The sequence below is a fragment of the Cornus florida genome, unplaced genomic scaffold (assembly GCF_030987335.1).
Source record: "Cornus florida cultivar Cherokee Brave unplaced genomic scaffold, ASM3098733v1 CherokeeBrave_3.0.0_Hap2_Chr04, whole genome shotgun sequence".
NCBI classification, from domain to species: domain Eukaryota; kingdom Viridiplantae; phylum Streptophyta; class Magnoliopsida; order Cornales; family Cornaceae; genus Cornus; species Cornus florida.
In genome coordinates this window covers 85,321,535-85,339,637 of record NW_026775574.1, presented here as the reverse complement: position 1 = coordinate 85,339,637, position 18,103 = coordinate 85,321,535, and the positions used below count along the sequence as shown (strand labels likewise).

Sequence of the window (18,103 nt, the reverse complement as noted above, 5' to 3'; positions counted from 1 at the left end):
ATAATGGCATTAACTCACATGTTGCAAGTGAAAGTGAATAGAGTGTTTGATGCATGTCAAAGTATATAAAGAATCAGAACTATTCCTTCATTGTAATTGAATACAGTGATTGATTCATGCCAAAGTATATATAAAGAATCTGAACTGTATATAATATTTGCTCAGAATTAAATAACTAAAAGCCTCAATTCAACTGGTGTGTCAAAGTATTCTTCTTTTCTTTTGCAAGAGGAAACACAGTAACTCTTCCTTTAATCTGTTGCCTTAAGATCAAGATGATTTGTCCAAGCAAGTCATCGTATGTAAAATGGCACCCGTATTTTATCATGAACAGATGTGTGTTTCACTTCAGCATTGGACTGTTCGAGTTGGTTTTAGAAGAAACTTCTTTATTCTGCACCGATGCTTTGCCTGATGTTCCGCTACTTGAATTGTTTCTACAAAATGGTGTAAAGCAGAAAATAATAATAAGCATACAAACAAAAAGCCAGCGGTTGCCTAAAAGAATATGAGGGGAGTCATGAAGCATATTGCAATTGGACAAACACGAGAAAGGTCCTATAGATTTAGTTCAAAGAAGTGATAAGCCACAATTAGAATGAAACAAAAAATTTAAAAGGAAACATTATACACAAATTAGAGGTAATGCAGGGACAGCAAGATGGCCCCAAAACTGTTGGATAGTGGTAGTCAGAGTGACTAGATAGCATACACTTCTCAATGAAGCAGAATAGCAAATTAGTGCGTATTAGCCAATCCAACTGCGGTAATAAAAAAAAATAAAAAAAAAAAAGTCTATTATTAGTATAGTTGTAACTATCTAAAAAAATTATTCATACAATTGTAAACCAGCAGAAATTGTATATGTTACAATATTTCTGCATGGCCTAACAACAATAACATGTGATAAGACCATTTACTTATAAAGACGAACTTTTATATAGAAACCGTCAATTCACAACATAGTTCCCTATTGTTTTGGTCTTCCATTCGTAGTTATACATTTCTCCCAAAAAATGCCGCCTCAAAAATAAAAATAAAAAAGCCAATTTCATGCATACAGGGGACTAGAATTTGTTATCAATTTTCTAGGCCAGCGCCATAAACAAGACTGCATGATTAGTCTGGCCCATGAATTTTCTAACCCGGAGCCATGAAGTTATAAACAAGACAGAGCAGTCTGGATCTGGTACCATCTATTGGTTCTTGGTTTTCCCAATCCCAACAGACCCTCAAAATTTATTAGATATCCACAAAATATCAAATCCTCTTCTTGAGCCACCATACTGGGATTAAAATGCAATCGTTTTGAGAATCCAATGCTCCTTGTACAAAATGCACCCAAAATGCTGCATCATAATATCACATATGCTCCAATGCATGCATATGTATCTATATATAATTGAAAAAAGGAGAGCAGAAGCAGTCCCATTGTCAAGTGCATATGGTTGGGTGAGGATTTTTACATTATACATACACAAAAGGTATCGTTACACACCTCAAATTCCTTCCCTTTTGTCATTAACTCTTTGTAGGCATTTGGCTCGCATGTTTTGAGAATGTTCCATAACCACCTGATAGAATGCACTTGCCATCAGCTGTCTTCTGGCCTCCACAAGCCTAAATTGCTGTTGACACCCATTTTGGTAAATTACGTGGCAGTGAGGTGGTATGATGATGTGGCAGCTATATACGTATTTTGGATTATCAAGGGATAATTAGAATTGTTAAAAGAGATAATTAAAGATTTATTATAAGAGTTTTGGATCAAGTAGAATTGTTATTATCCTTAATTATTCTTATCTTGTGGGAGATAAAGGAGAAGATATATCATCGTATATTTTCAACTACGATGAATTTACAAGTGATATCAAGAAAGATTTTATCAGAATATGTAATCTCTTCAAAAGAGTTGGCACCTTGGATATGATATGTCTTATCTAATAGAGTTTGTTTAGGAATTAATTCTATCTTTTTATGTAGTTATTCATTTTCGGACTCTTTATGACTTCTATAAATAATTGTAGAAGTATTCATTGTAAGAGGTCTAGCACCCTCAGAATCTTTATTAATATTTGTTTGCTTTCTCAAGCTTTTCCAAAAATAGCATCCTTGCTATTTCTTCTTTCTTCTTTCTATATTTCTCAATCTCTCGTTCTATCTATTTCTCTCTTTCCTTCTATCTCTCTCTTTTCTTGTTATATCTATTTTTCTCCCCTTTCTATTCTCTTAATCTTTTACTATAATTTATTCATTGAAAAGTCCTTCTTGAACTCTAAGAGGAGTATCACTGTTCTCTTTATCCTCGCATCGTCTGAAAGTCAACCCTTGAAAGAGACTACAGTTGACCAATTACAATCGAACCATACAATTGGTTCTGGCATGCCCGTTTTCCATCAATTTAAGATCGGCTCTAGCCAGCCGATTTTAGCATCAACATTTTTGGCACGCCCAGTGGGACCCCACTAGGTGAGTGATTTATAATAAAAATATGCAGTCGGCTTCTCAACCAACATATAAATATTCTAATCAGTCAAATCAGCCGATGTACCAATATTCTAATAAGCCATATGATTGGTCAGACAATTATTAGCAATCAGTCGCCGATTATCAGTATGTTTCAGCAACTGATTATCGGCATGTTCCAGAAGTCGCTGATTATCGGCATGTTCCAGAAGTCGCTGATTATCGGCATGTTCCAACAGTCACCAATTATCGACAAGTTTCAGCAGCCGATTATCGGCATGTTCCAACAATCGATTATCGGCAAGTACCGATAGTCGATTATCAGCAAACGCCAACATTCGATTATCAGCAGACGCCAACAATCACTGATTATCGGCAAGTTTCAGCATCAGAATATCGATAAGTTTCAGCAGCCGATTATCGATAGACGCCATTAATCGATTATCGGCAAGTGGTAAATCAGCATGTTACCCCCGTATCACAATCTTCGGTACTCGGGGGGCAACCGATGGCCAAGGGGGGCAACCGATGGCCAATTAGCAAGAAAGTTGGCCAGAATTTAAGCAGAGGATGAAAACACTAATGGCTCAAATACAACGCCCACTAGTTATGTCGATTCCCCCTCAAAGAAAACAACAAGAAATGGGGGAGATTGATCAAGAGATTAAAGAATTGATAGCTCAGCTTATCTAGGCCAAGGTAGCTCAAGGGCGTAAACCTGCTCAGCCTGTGTACAGGAAACCTCATCCTAACTAAGTGGTAAATCATCATGTCAACCCTGTATCACAACCTCTGTTACATGAGGGGCTGCCGATAACCAGTACTGAAATTGGCCCGTCTTGCCGATCTCGGCAGGAAATTTTACCAAAAAATCGGTAGCAAAGTTTACCAGAATATCGTCAGTTACCAACTGCCGATTATCGGCAGGCGGTAAATCAGTCACAACAGATAACTTATCAACAACAAAGTTGGAAAAACTATCAGCATGTTACTGATAAATGGAAGCGTACAAATCGGCTGAAAGCAAAGCGGCCTATGTACCAAAATTCTTTGCCGATTGTGACATTTAATAATTGGCAAAAACAATCATCAGCTAAAAGAATTGTTTTAACTCGCTGTGCTCAGCCCAATTTCAAGAAAAGAAGGAAAAAACTAGCCAATGTTAATTTCAGAAGGTTACTTAGATCTCAGTTGAGAAAATCGGCTGAGGGAAAATCAGTTAAAAGAAAATCGACTAAGACAAAATTGGCTGAAAGGGCTGAAAAACCGGCGGCTGCCGGGGGGCATGTGATTGCAAACCCCCAACAAAAGTTAGTTGATCCATACGCTCCATTTCAGCCTGCCGATTATAGTAAGGTCATATTTGCCTGGACTTTTAGGCATGATGCAGTCCTGCCGATTCAGCCGAATGTAAAATTGGTAAAGGTTATTTTACGACATATCTTGACTCCTACTGATTGTAGTGAGGTCATAATTGTCGATCAGTGGACTTTTGGGCATGATGCAGTCCTGCCGATTCAGCCGAATGTAAAATGGGCAAAGGTTATTTTACGACATATCTCGACTCCTGCTGATTCTAATGAGGTCATATTTGCCGATCAATGGACTTTTGGGCATGATGCAGTCCTGCTGATTAAGCCGAATGTAAAATTGGCAAAAGTTATTTTACGACATATCTCGACTTCTGTTGATTATAATGAGGTCATGCTTGCCGATTAATGGAATTTTGATGCAGTCCTGCCAATAAAGCTGAAAACAAAATCGGCTGAGGCAAAATCGGCTGAAAGAAAATCAGCTAAAATGAAATTAGCTAGGAAAACTCCTTCCTGGCACAATGTCATAGAGATAATAAGCAGATCGGCTAGAATGACGCTTCACAATAATTTAATTCCTGTCGATCATGATCATGATTTGCTAATGGAGTTAGAAATTGCATGGGGGGCAAGTCCTTCCTGGGTTTATGGGCAAGCGATATCGGCAAACTTTCTGAGAATCTAAGAAAAAGCCTAAATCAGCAGATTTGACTAATATGAAATAAATATCATCTTAGGGGTGATTCAGAACAAATAAAGCTTTGAAACTCGTTGATTTGCAATCTTATTCCAAGTGATTAGCTTAGCCTTTAATTTCCTTCCAATATATTTTAAATTTCAAATATCTTATTGGCTTAAGCGGCTGATAGCTGATAAGATATTTAAAATTGGGGGGCATTGTTGACACCCATTTTGGTAAATTACGTGGCAGTGAGGTGGTATGATGATGTGGCAACTATATACGTATTTTGGGTTATGAAGGGATAATTAGAATTGTTAAAAGAGATAATTAAAGATTTATTATAAGAGTTTTGGATCAAGTAGAATTGTTATTATCCTTAATTATTCTTATCTTGTGGGAGATAAAGGAGGAGATATATTATCGTATATTTTCAACTACGATGAATTTATAGGTTATTGATATCACGAAGGATTTTATCAGAATATGTAATCTCTTCAAAAGAGTTGGCACCTTGGATATGATATGTCTTATCTAATAGAGTTTGTTTATGAATTAATTCTATCTTTTTATGTAGTTATTCATTTTCGGACTCTTTATGACTTCTATAAATAATTGTAGAAGTATTCATTGTAAGAGGTCCAGCACCCTCAGAATCTTTATTATTATTTGTTTGCTTTCTCAAGCTTTTCCAAAAATAGCATCCTTGCTATTTCTTCTTTCTTCCTTCTATATTTCTCAATCTCTCGTTCTATCTATTTCTCTCTTTCCTTCTATCTCTCTCTTTTCTTGCTATATCTATTTTCCTCCCCTTTCTATTCTCTTAATCTTTTACTATAATTTATTCATTGAAAGTCATTTTAACTAAGGCAATTCTTGAACTCTAAGAGGAGTATCACTGTTCTCTTTATCCTCGAACCATACAATTGGTTCTGGCACGCCCGTTTTCCATCAATTTAAGATCGGCTCTAGCCAGCCGATTTTAGCGTCAATAATTGCATACCAATTTCAGTTTGGTTTTTTTTTTTTTTTTTTGTTAAAAGTATGTTTATAAATCATATAAGGAGTAAATGGGGGAGAAGAACTATTGAGTAATGAGTATGTCAAAGTGTCATTTTTTTTTTTTTTTTCTTCCTTCTCTCTCTAATTCATAACAAATAATGTATCATAACAAATAATGTATGTATATACGTATAAATATGAATGATAGACTATAGAATATTTCATACGCTGTAGCATGAATTCCTTCATCAAACTTTGAAGGAATTGCAAGTAAATTCATCTTAAATCCACCTCTAATAATTATAAATAATTTTTTTTAAAAAAAAAAGAATAATGATTTAAGAACCGAATTCAGTGATTAGTGAATTCAATTAATGTTACACTATATGATGTAATGATGACATCATGTGATGAGCAAAAAATTTTAATTTTTGTATAAAAAATCTTTATTGATAATTATATTTAATATCATAAATATAGATTAACACACTCTCACCCATCAAACTACGTTTTCTTTTAATTCTTTTGTGATTTCATTTAGGATTAATGTGAATAATATAAACTAAGCACAAACTTTTGATGCAACTATACATTTATAGAAAAACCTCTAATCTCATCACATACGGCGCAAACTCTAGTTTTAGTATTTGGATAAACTAATATTATCATGCTGTACCAAATATAGTACAGCCTGACGTAGACAAGATTAGATAGGATATTTATCCAAAAAAAAAACTACACCAATGGGAACCAACAAAGTAGTTCAGCCAGGAGATATTTTGGCTCAAAGTTCCAAAGAAATATCTATGATACCTCAACCATAGAACCAACACGCATCCTTCCTGAAGAGATCATGCAGACATGATCTTGCCGCTAAAAGAAGTCTCAACAAACATAATTAAATTTAAATGTACAACCATTATAAGCAATGTCAAGGAGATTTATCATGCCAATATATTTCCACCGACAGTGATTGAGTTTATCAACCACTCATATTGATGTCGCATATATCCCAAACTCTAGCAGGAGGTGTTGACCCTAAAATTGGCTGGCTAAAACCGATCTCAAATTAATGTAGTGCAGGCGTGCCAAAACCAAATATATGGTTCAAGTGTGATTTGTCAACTTGCAATCTCTTTTGGAAGGTTGACTTTCAGGCGATTACAGGAGGAAGAGAACAAGTATACTCCTTAATGAGTTCTAATTGCCTTAGTTAAAAGGACTTTATAGTGAATAATTTATAGTAAATAATGAGAAAATAGAAAGGGGAGAGAAATAGATATAGAAAGTGATAGGGAGATAGAGATATAGGGAGAAAAATAGAACGAGACTGAAATAGATAGAGAGAGATAAAGATAGCAAGGATGCTATTTGGGAAAAGTGCTTGAGAAAGTAAACAAATAAATATAATGATTCTGAGGTTCTGGACCTCTTATAATGAATACTTCTACAATTATTTATAGAAGTCATAAAGAGTCCTAAAATGAATAACTACATAAAAAGATAGATATAATTCCTAAACAAACTCTATTAGATAAGACATATCATATCCAAGGTGCCAACTCTTTTGAAGAGATTACATATTCTGATAAAATCCTTCTTAATATCACTTCCCTGTAAATTCATCGTAGTTGAAAATATACGATGATATATCTCCTCCTTTATCTCCCACAAGATAAGAATAATTAAGGATAATAACAATTTTACTTGATCCAAAACTTTTATAATAAATCCTTAATTATCTCTTTTAACAATTCTAATTATCCCTTCATAACCCAAAATACGTATATAACTGCCACATCATCATGCTACCTCACTGCCACATAATTTACCAAAATGGGTGTCACCAGGAGGTCAATGCCTGGTGCAATGTTAAAGGTTCCGGTCTAAGAGCAGCCACTTTGTGTAAACTAACGCCAAATGTTAGGTTTGTCTCTAATCTTTCCCTCCCAGCACCACACATATGCGAGACATATATATTGCATAGAATCCAACTCTAACATTACTTATCCAGCACCAAAAGCAAAAGTAATTTGTGATTCAAAAAATAAAATATATAGACAATGGTTGGATTTATACTTTTCAACAGTGGAATTTATAATTTTTCAATGCATATCAGTAGCAATTTGACTGACTTGTCTGCTTACTACCTTTGTTTTCAATTTTGCAGATCGGATGAGTATTCTTGATAAAATCCTCATTGAAGGAAAGAAAAACAGCCAGAAGACCAGGTGACCTGTTATTTCTAAGATAGTATTAAAACTTACAACATAAATGCTTGTGAAAAGGCAATTAGTTGACTTCCGATGCCTTTTTGAGAAAGAGAATGACAACAATGAAAAAGCACATTTAGTCCCCATGGAAGAATAACTTTTGCACCATATTTTAAATCAATATCATTAGCACAACATGGTCTCTGCAGTGGAAAAGAAGACTTGACACCTGACAACTTTAAATAAGTTTTATGTAACAATAACAAATCATAAAGTCCTGAAGAAAAAACAATTTATCGCCACACATATGGCAATATAAAAAAATGTCATATCTTAGATCTTACTCATTTGAAATCATGCCAATTACTTCTATTTCATGTAGAACTCATTTTCTTAGTCACATTTACCAAGACCTTGCAGCAACAATCATCCAACACTACATTGCATGAAAGAAAGAAAATACCTCCGAGACAAGATCGCTCAAAGCAGATACACCTAGACAAACCACAGCAGTCCAAACCAGGTATGATTTTCTTTCGTTCAAGTGCTTACAAACATCTAAAACAAACCTGCACATAACACGAATACAATAGCAATCAGTTGTCAACTCCCTTTTCCTCAAACTTAAAGTGAAGGAAAATAAAATTAAGAACCCTCTACAACTTTCGGGTTTAACTGTTTAAGTTAAGTAACAGAACACATAATGGTGAAAAAAATGCTTCTTTAGTTGTATTTACATTTTCAAGCAAACAAAATGGGATGTGTAGTAACTGCATATTTCGAAAGAAACCATCATAGTAATAAATCAATAGAATGGATGTTATTCTAAAATGGAAGTGGTAGCTACTGAAGTCATGATAAGAGAAGATTGGCCAAGACGGTTTATTAATGAGAACTATGACCAAGGATTGCCCAAATAAGAGTAGCATGACTCAAGTTAAAGAGGATACAAGAACAAGGAACACCAAAAGTAAATGAGTAAAATTCATGACCTGATCTCAACAGGGCAGGTTACGACGGGCACTCACATTGTGAACCAAACCCATGAAGATATAATACTCTAAAACCCATACTATCCTGCTACTGCTCAGGGCGCGTGATTTTGAAAACAAAATCCAATCCTAAATAAATTCAACAGACTTTATAACAAATACTTAACAATTCTACGCATAAATTTCTTAACTATGTATGAAAATTTCAGATGATCCTAAAAAAGTACGTCCAAAACAGGGTAAGTAGGGAATCTCTTCCCTAAACCCGCCTTTCAATTCATTAAGATTAAGATAACCCAAATCCTTCAATAGGACATGGTAAATCTGCCATCCGCAGTAAAAGATTGCGGAGTCAACCTCTAGTAGTTGTGTACATGATTTTTTGACTTATTTCAAAATTGAACTACACATCTATTCACTCTGTCTGAAACTACCCTTTATACATTATTATTATCAGAAAATTTACCTTGATATGTTATTATTATTAGGAAATAGGAATAGCAGAGTAGCAAAACTGTGTCATTTAGAAAGCAGGTCAACATATGACATATTGAGTAGGCCAAAAATCTTAAAATCATGACTCATCTTACCTTAAGGTCTATTGTACTGAAAGGCCCAGGGTGCAATATAATAAACTAGTTGTAACCTAAAAATTAGAATTTATTTATCATATGCATTTGGTAATAAACAGGCAAATAGAAAATACCAATACAAAGCACACCATTTCTTCTTTACAAAACCAAAAAATGGAGAATGTTTGGCAGAACCAAAAAAAAAACCTGTTATTATTCTTACATTTGCGATTCTTGCTACAAGATTCTTGATTTACTACAATAAAATATCCACCATTGCTTTGTCCCTGCCACGGTTTTTTTTCTACATCTTAAAATCTTCCAATTTATCCTCTTCGTATATGGCATCTAATATGCCCTCTATTCCATCTATGAAACCCGCTAAACTGCAATGGTTCAAGGGCATAAATCATGGGAAAATAAATAAATATACTTGCAACCCATTAGAACAATGACGATATTTAACTCATTAACATTCCCAAATCTTAAATATGATGCACAAAAAGTAACGGTAATACCTAAAAACAGAGTAGATCATAATTCCAAATAACAAACTCACATAATTAAGCAGAATGGAGGAATAATGGTGCAAGGATGGTTTTCAGAAAAATAAATATTCAGTGAAATTTCAAATAGTCAACAGTTGGAATCCTCCGTACAGAAATTATTGTAAAACATATAAAAAACAATCTTTATAAGAAAACAAACAAATATTATGCTCACAGAAATTACTATATTGAACAAACTTAATTAAAAAAATGCATTTTCCCCATAAGACTTGAGCTAGAACTTTTTCCCCATTCTCTTTTTACCTAAAGACGTAAGGCATGTGTTCATTGTTGGCACCATACCAGGTATGATTTTCTTCTTTCGAACGCTTACAAACATCCAAAACAAACCTGCACATATCAAGAATGCAACAACAGTCGGTTCTCAATCATGAACTCCGTTTCCCACAAATTTAAATGAGGAAAATAAAATCAAGAACCCTCTTTCACCATTCTACAGATTTCAGGTTTAACTGTTTAAGAAAAGTTAAGTAACAGACACATGGTAATAAAAACGTTTCTCTTAACTAGTAGGAACTCCATAGATAGTTTAAATCTATTCACAGTTCTTCTTAAACATCCGATATTGAATTAGTATCAACATTCTAAGTTGCTGCATGATTTTCTCTTTCTAATTTCTCGCCATTTTTTCTTTAAAGAACATAAAAGTAACCGAAGAACAAAATATTAGTATGCAAATGATCACGTAATTTTTTTTATAAAATTCACGGAATTTTGATAATTATGTTAAAGAATGAGGAATTACTACCTCCAGCAAATGATTTGTTTGATCCATCTCAACTGATGTGAACATCATGTAAAGTTAGAATTGGAAAGAATAATCTGGCAATCTGTAGTACACTTCGATCAGATTATTTGAAAAATTGAATCAAAATAGTTACAACCAAGTCGATTAAATAATAATGAAAGAATTGTCTTGTTAGAAAAACAGCTAATATTAGAGTGAATTGGAAATTTTGAATAATTAATTTGGGTTGAATATCTAAATTCAGTATGAAGATATGATATATTTCAGAATAAACATTTTTACAACTCGAGTTCCATTCTACTTTGTCCAATTTTGGGTCCCATATATCCTTGCTGAACGAAACTCCATAATGTTTTTGGAAATTTCAGCTAATATTAGAGGAAGTTGCTGAACGGCAATTTTTTTTTTTTTTTTTTTTGAAAGGCTCCTGAACGGCAGCTTTGATTATACAAAAATAATAAAGTGAAAACTTTGGAAATTACATGTATCTAAAATGCATGAATAAGGATGGAGTACCGTCCCAAATTATAACTCTCAACTACAAATGTAACGACCCTAAAATGATACCAATTTTATAAAAAAAAATTCAGCATGACCTCTACTAAAAAGGGTCCTACGACAACCTGCTCTAATGCATAAAAGTGTAATGGCCTCTCTTAGTCCTTCAAAATTTATCTAACATGTCCCAACACACAAAACAAATAATACATTTTTCATTCTATGGTTATGAATATCAATAATATGATATAAGACAACACCATTTTCTTTTTTTACATAAGGATTTTACATAATCTTTATAACTAGTTCAATTTACAACAAAGTAAAGTCAAGCTCAAAGTTATAATACAAACCCATACTAAACAAACTTAATACATTCCTGTCATGGTGCTATACAAAAATGAGCCCAAGTTTACAAAATGATTTCAAAATACACTTCTAGTCCTTTCATGGCTGTGGTGGATTGTCATCCGCCACCTCCTTGCCATGTCTTGAAAAAATGTTAAGAAAAAGGGGTGAGCAAAAGCTCAGTAGGAGGTACCTAAGGCATACCTCTTATGACCCCATGAATCCAAACAATGAATAGAGCAAAAGAGAACGAGATGATACAACTCCGGAGAGAAAATATAACCATAATATCAACAACAAACAATCCAAGTCATAACGAACTATGCCGTGCAATGGGATGCAATGTCACTCCCCATTTTCCAAAAAAACATTTCTTCCATCATTTCCAAACCGTTAGTGCAACTCGTCCCATGACAACTCCATAACGGCATGAGAGAATGATTGACCAACTGTCCCTGACCACAAGGCAACTCCAGAGCGTCATTTAGGGCCAGTTAACTCAACCACTCTAGGAAAATCTCCCCAATTCCCTCTAGGCCACACTAACGCCGTAGTCCCTAGGCAATTCCTAGGCAGCTGGGTTTTCACAAACCCTTTCAAAACTTTTCCCCAAAACCCATTTTCATTTCCTTTAAAATCAACTTCTCATTTCTTTCCCAATGCTTATGCATGAAATGTATCATAAAATTATATAATTCTACTTTAACAACCTTGCATGCTTAATAAGGAAATTCACACACCACATCCCATACTCACAATTAGTACAATTTTGAACAACAATATATTTAAATTAAGAACATAATCATTTAAGCATGTCTTTGTCATGTTCCTTCAACAAATCAATTATGCATACCATTTAAGCATGAAATTCATATAACTTATACAATTCAACCTTAACAATTTACATGCTTAATAAGGAATTTTATACAAAACCTAACATGCTTACACTTAGCACAATCTGAACAATCACACGTCTAAATTAAAAATATAATCATTTAAGCATGTTTATATCATATTTTCCTCAACAATCAACATACACATCACTAAACATGAAACTTACATGGAATTATAACTCATACACATAACATTAAGACAACTTAACATGAATTAATCACAATTTAACATGTTATACTACAAATTAAGAGAGATTAATTCACCAAGAACCAAGAGATTGTAGATTAAACACCCCTACCTCCTCCAAAATGATGAAAACCCCCAATTTTGTGCCCTAATTTCGCAAATCCTAAGATGCACAAAAACTGAAATTGCTTACACCCACTTGAAGATCTCGCCGAGCTTTTCGATTTACCGCAAACGGCACTCAAAAATTCTCACCGGTTGAAGATTAATCAAGAGTTGAAGTTTTGAATGAAAAAAAAAAAATAAAAATGAAAATAAAGAGAGGAAATGAGAGTACTGCCGGGGAAAGAGAGAATTAGAGAGAGAAAGGTGAGGCCAAAATATCTCTTAGCCACAAATGAATAAAGTGGTGGGTACCACCATTTTTTTTTAATAAAAGAAATCCCACCTTTTTTTTTCCATTTAATACATACATACATACATATATATATACACACACACACACACACACGAGTCATAACATTACAACAAAGATGATATTTAACTCATAACATTCCCAAATCTTAAATGTGATGCACAAAAAGCAAAGGTAAAACGTAAAGACAGAGTATCTCACAATGCCAAACAACAAACTCATATAATTAAATCTGTTAATTAAGAAGTTCTAAACTTAGGATAAAACTTAATTGGTCTTTTGTGATGCTTCTTTGGACAAGAGCACTGATTTCTTTGACTCAATACTTTGTAGGATGAATTCTTGTTTTAGGTGTCTTAAATTCAATCATATCAATAGATATTGCAGAGAGAAATCGGAATAATGATAATTAGAACCTTTAACTTGCTACTGATATCCTGTCATCTACAAACATAAGGAAAAAGGACCCACACAAATATATATACATACATAAAATATTTATTGAGAAGGTACCTTTTGTAACATGAAATGGGCACCACATGTAATATGATGAGACACACTTGCATCCCTGCCTCGTTGTAATTCTTCCCATCGCCTGCTATTCATTTATACGAACATATGGAATGCGTGCTATCTTATGCCAATCCTCCCCACATCCCTTCTCGCATCTTCTTTTGAGTTGTTCACAACATCCCGAAATTACCAAAGTTGTGAGATTGGTTAGGCTTTGAATGGTGTCTGGAAGTGAGTCAACCTTAGGGCAACGCCAAATACTCAGTTGTTGAAGAGATGCAAGATTTCCCAACCACTCAGGTAACGATGTCAGCTCTTTATTATTTATGATTTCTAGAGATTGCAGTGCAGGGACATGCTGTAAGGCCTCCGGCAAATCCACCAAGTCCAAATTGTCAGAAAATTGCAGACGTCTGAGGGAATGGAGGTGTTTACAATTAATACAATCCTCCGGCGGAGAAACGAGCTTTGGACATCCCTCGGACAGGGATTCAAGGACTGATTTGCCTCGGACATTAAGGGCATTCAAGGACTGATTTGCCTCGGACAGGGATTCCGTCATTCGACCAACAGATTCAGTAATTCCACGTAAACCAAAAGATTGGAGACGTTGTAGTCCTTGCTCACGACATCCATAGATTTGCAGTGAGTTCAGAGCAGTGAGGTTCTGTAGCGACCCTTCCAGGTAGGAGAGTTGCTGATGATTCCTCTGAATCTCAAGATCGGTAAGACGAGTAAGATTTGAGATTGAATTTAATAAGACATCGCTGCATCCCCATGCACGTAAAAGATTGAGTGACGAAAGGCATGGCAATGTCAGTTGAGGGCAATCTTTAATGACCAAAAAGGAAAGACGAGGGAATACTACTACATCTTTTTCTTCCTCTCTTGACAACCTTTCCAAACTTGGCAATTCAATAATACCAAGCCTCTCCAGAGAAGGGAATTTCATTCCAGCTGCTCCACCGTGGCCAGAATCATCATTGTCTATGTACTTCACATCTTTCATCCACCCTATTCTCAGTTCTTTTAGGAAACGCAATCGACCAAATGGCGGAAGATTTTGACAATTATCACAATCAAAGAGTTGAACAGTCACTAAATTTTCAAGCACTGGTTCCCTCATCCAAAGTGGGAAAGAGGTACCTGGATAACTTATTATCTTCAACTCTTTAATATTTGGGTGAGGTTCCAGAGCGTCAAGTACCCGTTCAGCATTTTCTGCCAATGACGACTCTGATTCAACTTCAAAGGTCCAATACAAAATCAAGCTGTAGATGTTCTGTTTTTCGATTAAATTGGCTTCTCTAGCATCCATCCAATTCTCCACCCTCTCCAGACAGTCAATCCGTAATTTTCCTCCAAGGTTTAAGCCTCGCAATTCACCCAAACGAAAACCAGTCCTCCCATCCACAATGAAACGACTTAATGTCTTGAGATTGGTTAATTGCCCAATTTTCGGAGCTACTTGTGTTAGCTTATAACAGCCTTCCAAAAATAGATGTCGGAGATTGGTCAAGCGTCTCATGTACTTGGGTAACCTCTCAAGACTCTCACACCATTCGAGGTTTAAGGTCTGCAAATTCAGCAAGTTACATATTGTGTTGGGGAGGGCAATAAAGCCATTATTCGAAAGGTTCAAGTACCTTAAATGGATTAAATTTCCAATTGAAGACGGCAGCTCACTTATACAAGTTCCGCTTGCATCCAAAACTCGTAAGGTACTAAATTTCATGACATTAGGAGAAAACATATTCACAAATAATGTTCTCAAAGATTCAACATTTTCTAATACTTTGGAGTCATGAACGGATATTAGGTGACGAGTACTCTTGTTTGGCATATTCTTTGGCCTTTCAACCTTCATCATGTGGCATTCATCTTCCATAATAGATTGAGCAAGATCATGAACAAGATCATGCATCTTGAAACTTTCAATATTGCCAAATTTATCATTCTCCACCTCTTGGAAAAAAGATCTCCAATGCAATTCATTCCATATCTTATTACCAATATCTTCCAACTCCATTGTTCCATTAGATGAAATGCAACCAGTAGCCATCCATAAATGAATTATACGATCCTTCTCGATTCTAGAATCCTTTTCATATGTGGCACAATAAGCAAAACACTGTCTACACTCCAATGGAAGATTATGGTAACTTAATCTTAGTGCGGGCATTATGGAGCATTTTTCATCTTGTTGCAAACTCCAAATTTCGCTATCTTTCACATGAAGCCACTCACTTTTTTCATTTTTGAAGCGCAGTAAGCTTCCTAAGGCATTTGCAGCTAAAGGCACTCCCCCACACTTTTTCACAATCTCCTTCCCAATCTCCTCAAGATCTGGACGTTTTTCCCCCTCGTGTCTAAATGCTCGTTGCTTGAACAATGACCAACAATCATCTTCTGTCAAACCCAGCAAACAATATGGAGGGAGCGTTCCCATAATTGATGCCACATTTTCAAGCCGAGTAGTGATGACAACTGAAGCGCCCCTTGATCCAAACGCTAGTACACATTTTAACTTATTCCACTTTTCTTGATTATCATTCCACACATCATCTAAAACAAGCAAATATCTTTTTCCATTCAACTTATCGTGAAGCTGTCTTTGGAGATGATCTAGCTCTAAGTCTTCGCAAGATTTCCCAGACACTGACGCTAGAATTGATTTTATGACCCTCTTAATTTCAAAATCTTCAGAAACACAAACCCAAATTCTCAGCTCGAAATGCTCAATTACCCTCTCATCATTGAACACTAGTTGGGCAAGCGTTGTTTTTCCGAGCCCTCCAATACCAAGTATAGGAAGAACAGAAACATCCTGACACTCACTTACAAGCTTCACCAGCACAGAAACAATAAATTCTTTATCAATTTCTCTTCCATACAATTGTGTTTCAGTTACAAGAGAGCTGGTTTCACGCCATTCAGGAATTCCAACTCGATTCGCCACAACCACCTCATGCAAATGAAATTTGCTCCGCTCCTCAGCAATTGCATTCAACTTCTCATTAATCTCCTTCATTTTATTCCCAACCTTATGACGAAACAGAACATTGTCTACAGGAGAATAACAAGATAAGAAACAGCCGCGTACCTTATCAAGAGTTTGGCGCTTAGACTCCTTCAATCGGACAGCTTCAGTTGCACACTCGTCCAAGACGTCATCTATATGGTAAGTTGCTTGTTTGAGCTTCCGCAACCAAATCTTGATAGCTCTGTCTTGCAGCTGTCTGAGCTCAGCATCTTCAAGAACTGCCCTGATTGTAGAGAGTGTGCTGGAAAGCTTTTCCATCTCCTCATCAACACCCCACAGCAATCCTATCTCCCGTTGGATCATGGAGTTCAGATTGTCAAGAACAACTTGAAGAAGTGCGTCCGCCATTGTCACTCGAGTATAGCTGATCAGATCAAAGAGTGTGTGTAGTATATGCTCTCAATAATGCAAAATAGCAGAAATGATTAGTTTGGAACTTGGAAAGAAGAAAGTAGTAGTACTAGTATTATTGTTCGTATCGAATACAATGAGCTACAAAAAGACTCTCACCTGTAGAGGACCTAGCTATAACACCCACCAATCAATATTGGGCATGTTACTTTCGAGCAATGTTATTAATCCAATCACAGCATATGAGTGACCTAGCTAACAAGTCCATCTGGGTGACGTTACCACTGCTCAATGCAGTTGCAAAGAAGATGCCCAGGGACATCATCATTTGATTGGATAGGATTAGACTTGCTTTAGTGAAAGTCTTCGTCCAATGTGAATTTGTGGCTCATTTTTCCATTGATGTTCTTACTTTAGAAAGCAAAGGGGTCGCGACAGTCCAAGGAAATTAAAGATTGTAGGCCCAGTATACCAAAAAAAAAAAAAAAAATTTGTCCTCCCCTCCATCTCTTACTTTTTTTGAAATTTAAATTTACTTTTATAGTTGTATGTGAAGTTGGAATTTTCACTGTTCGTCGGTGGAAAGCTCAAAGCAAAGACCGAGGTTAGAAAAGTCGTCCAACGTCATCCGTGATGGTAAATCCAGCGACGAGAATTTTGCCCCCGTCAGTTAAAAAAACATATGAGATATGAGTGTACAGTACTTTCGCCTTTTTCAATAAAATTTCTTCATTTTATTGCAAGATCTCTCTTATATAAATTATAAGAAAAATGAAATTCAAGCTTTACTAGGTAGTCGTTTTAGGCCTGCCTTCAGTACTTCAGATACTATCAATGGCATTAATAAGAAGGCATGTTGTCATTATTTCATGTTATGTCCAAAGAAAAAGTTAGGGGTTCAAATTTCATTAAAGATATGATGTGTGCGTAATTGTTTTAAGTTTTAAAAAAAAAAAATCTTGACCCATTTATTAAGCAAGTTACCAATATCATATTACTTATATAATCATTCTGTCGATTAAAATGTCATAACTATAGTTTGCAGTCGCGGTAACTATGGCACTGTAAATGGGACTGAAGTGAGCAAGTAGCAACTTAAGAGAGGTTTTTTTTTTTTTTTTTTTTTGTTAAGTTTTTGTATTTTGGGTTAGAGTTGATGCTTTTTGGTCTTCTGAATATGAAATTTGCAATAAAAATATAATTAGTATATTGGGTCACTTTAGTGTTCTTTTTATATATTCTAAGGATTTTGGATTCATATGATCTCGTAGCATTTGGAGTACTAGTATTCAATTTTTCCT

The 18,103-nt window shown here is 35.2% G+C and overlaps 1 protein-coding gene across 10 annotated transcripts; it reads right to left on the bottom strand.

The window, feature by feature from the left end:
- Window positions 1-62: 62 nt before the first annotated feature.
- LOC132303764 (putative disease resistance protein RGA3) lies at window positions 63-16,923 on the bottom strand. 10 transcript variants are annotated; one of them, XM_059801171.1, is made up of 6 exons: window positions 13,409-16,923; window positions 10,050-10,136; window positions 8,137-8,242; window positions 7,611-7,696; window positions 713-761; window positions 63-437 (listed from the first exon to the last, which is right to left on the bottom strand). In XM_059801171.1, the coding sequence occupies exon 1, from the start codon at window positions 16,797-16,799 to the stop codon at window positions 13,494-13,496; it is 3,306 nt and encodes a 1,101-aa protein (XP_059657154.1). In that variant the 5' UTR covers window positions 16,800-16,923; the 3' UTR covers window positions 63-437; window positions 713-761; window positions 7,611-7,696; window positions 8,137-8,242; window positions 10,050-10,136; window positions 13,409-13,493. The 10 variants fall into 10 exon arrangements, 7 of the variants coding, with proteins under 7 accessions (XP_059657154.1, XP_059657153.1, XP_059657152.1 ...); XR_009481323.1 differs by lacking the exons at window positions 713-761; window positions 7,611-7,696; window positions 13,409-16,923 and adding exons at window positions 9,461-9,623; window positions 12,593-12,863; XR_009481322.1 differs by lacking the exons at window positions 713-761; window positions 7,611-7,696; window positions 13,409-16,923 and adding exons at window positions 10,555-10,636; window positions 12,593-12,856.
- Between the last annotated feature and the right edge of the window lie 1,180 nt (window positions 16,924-18,103).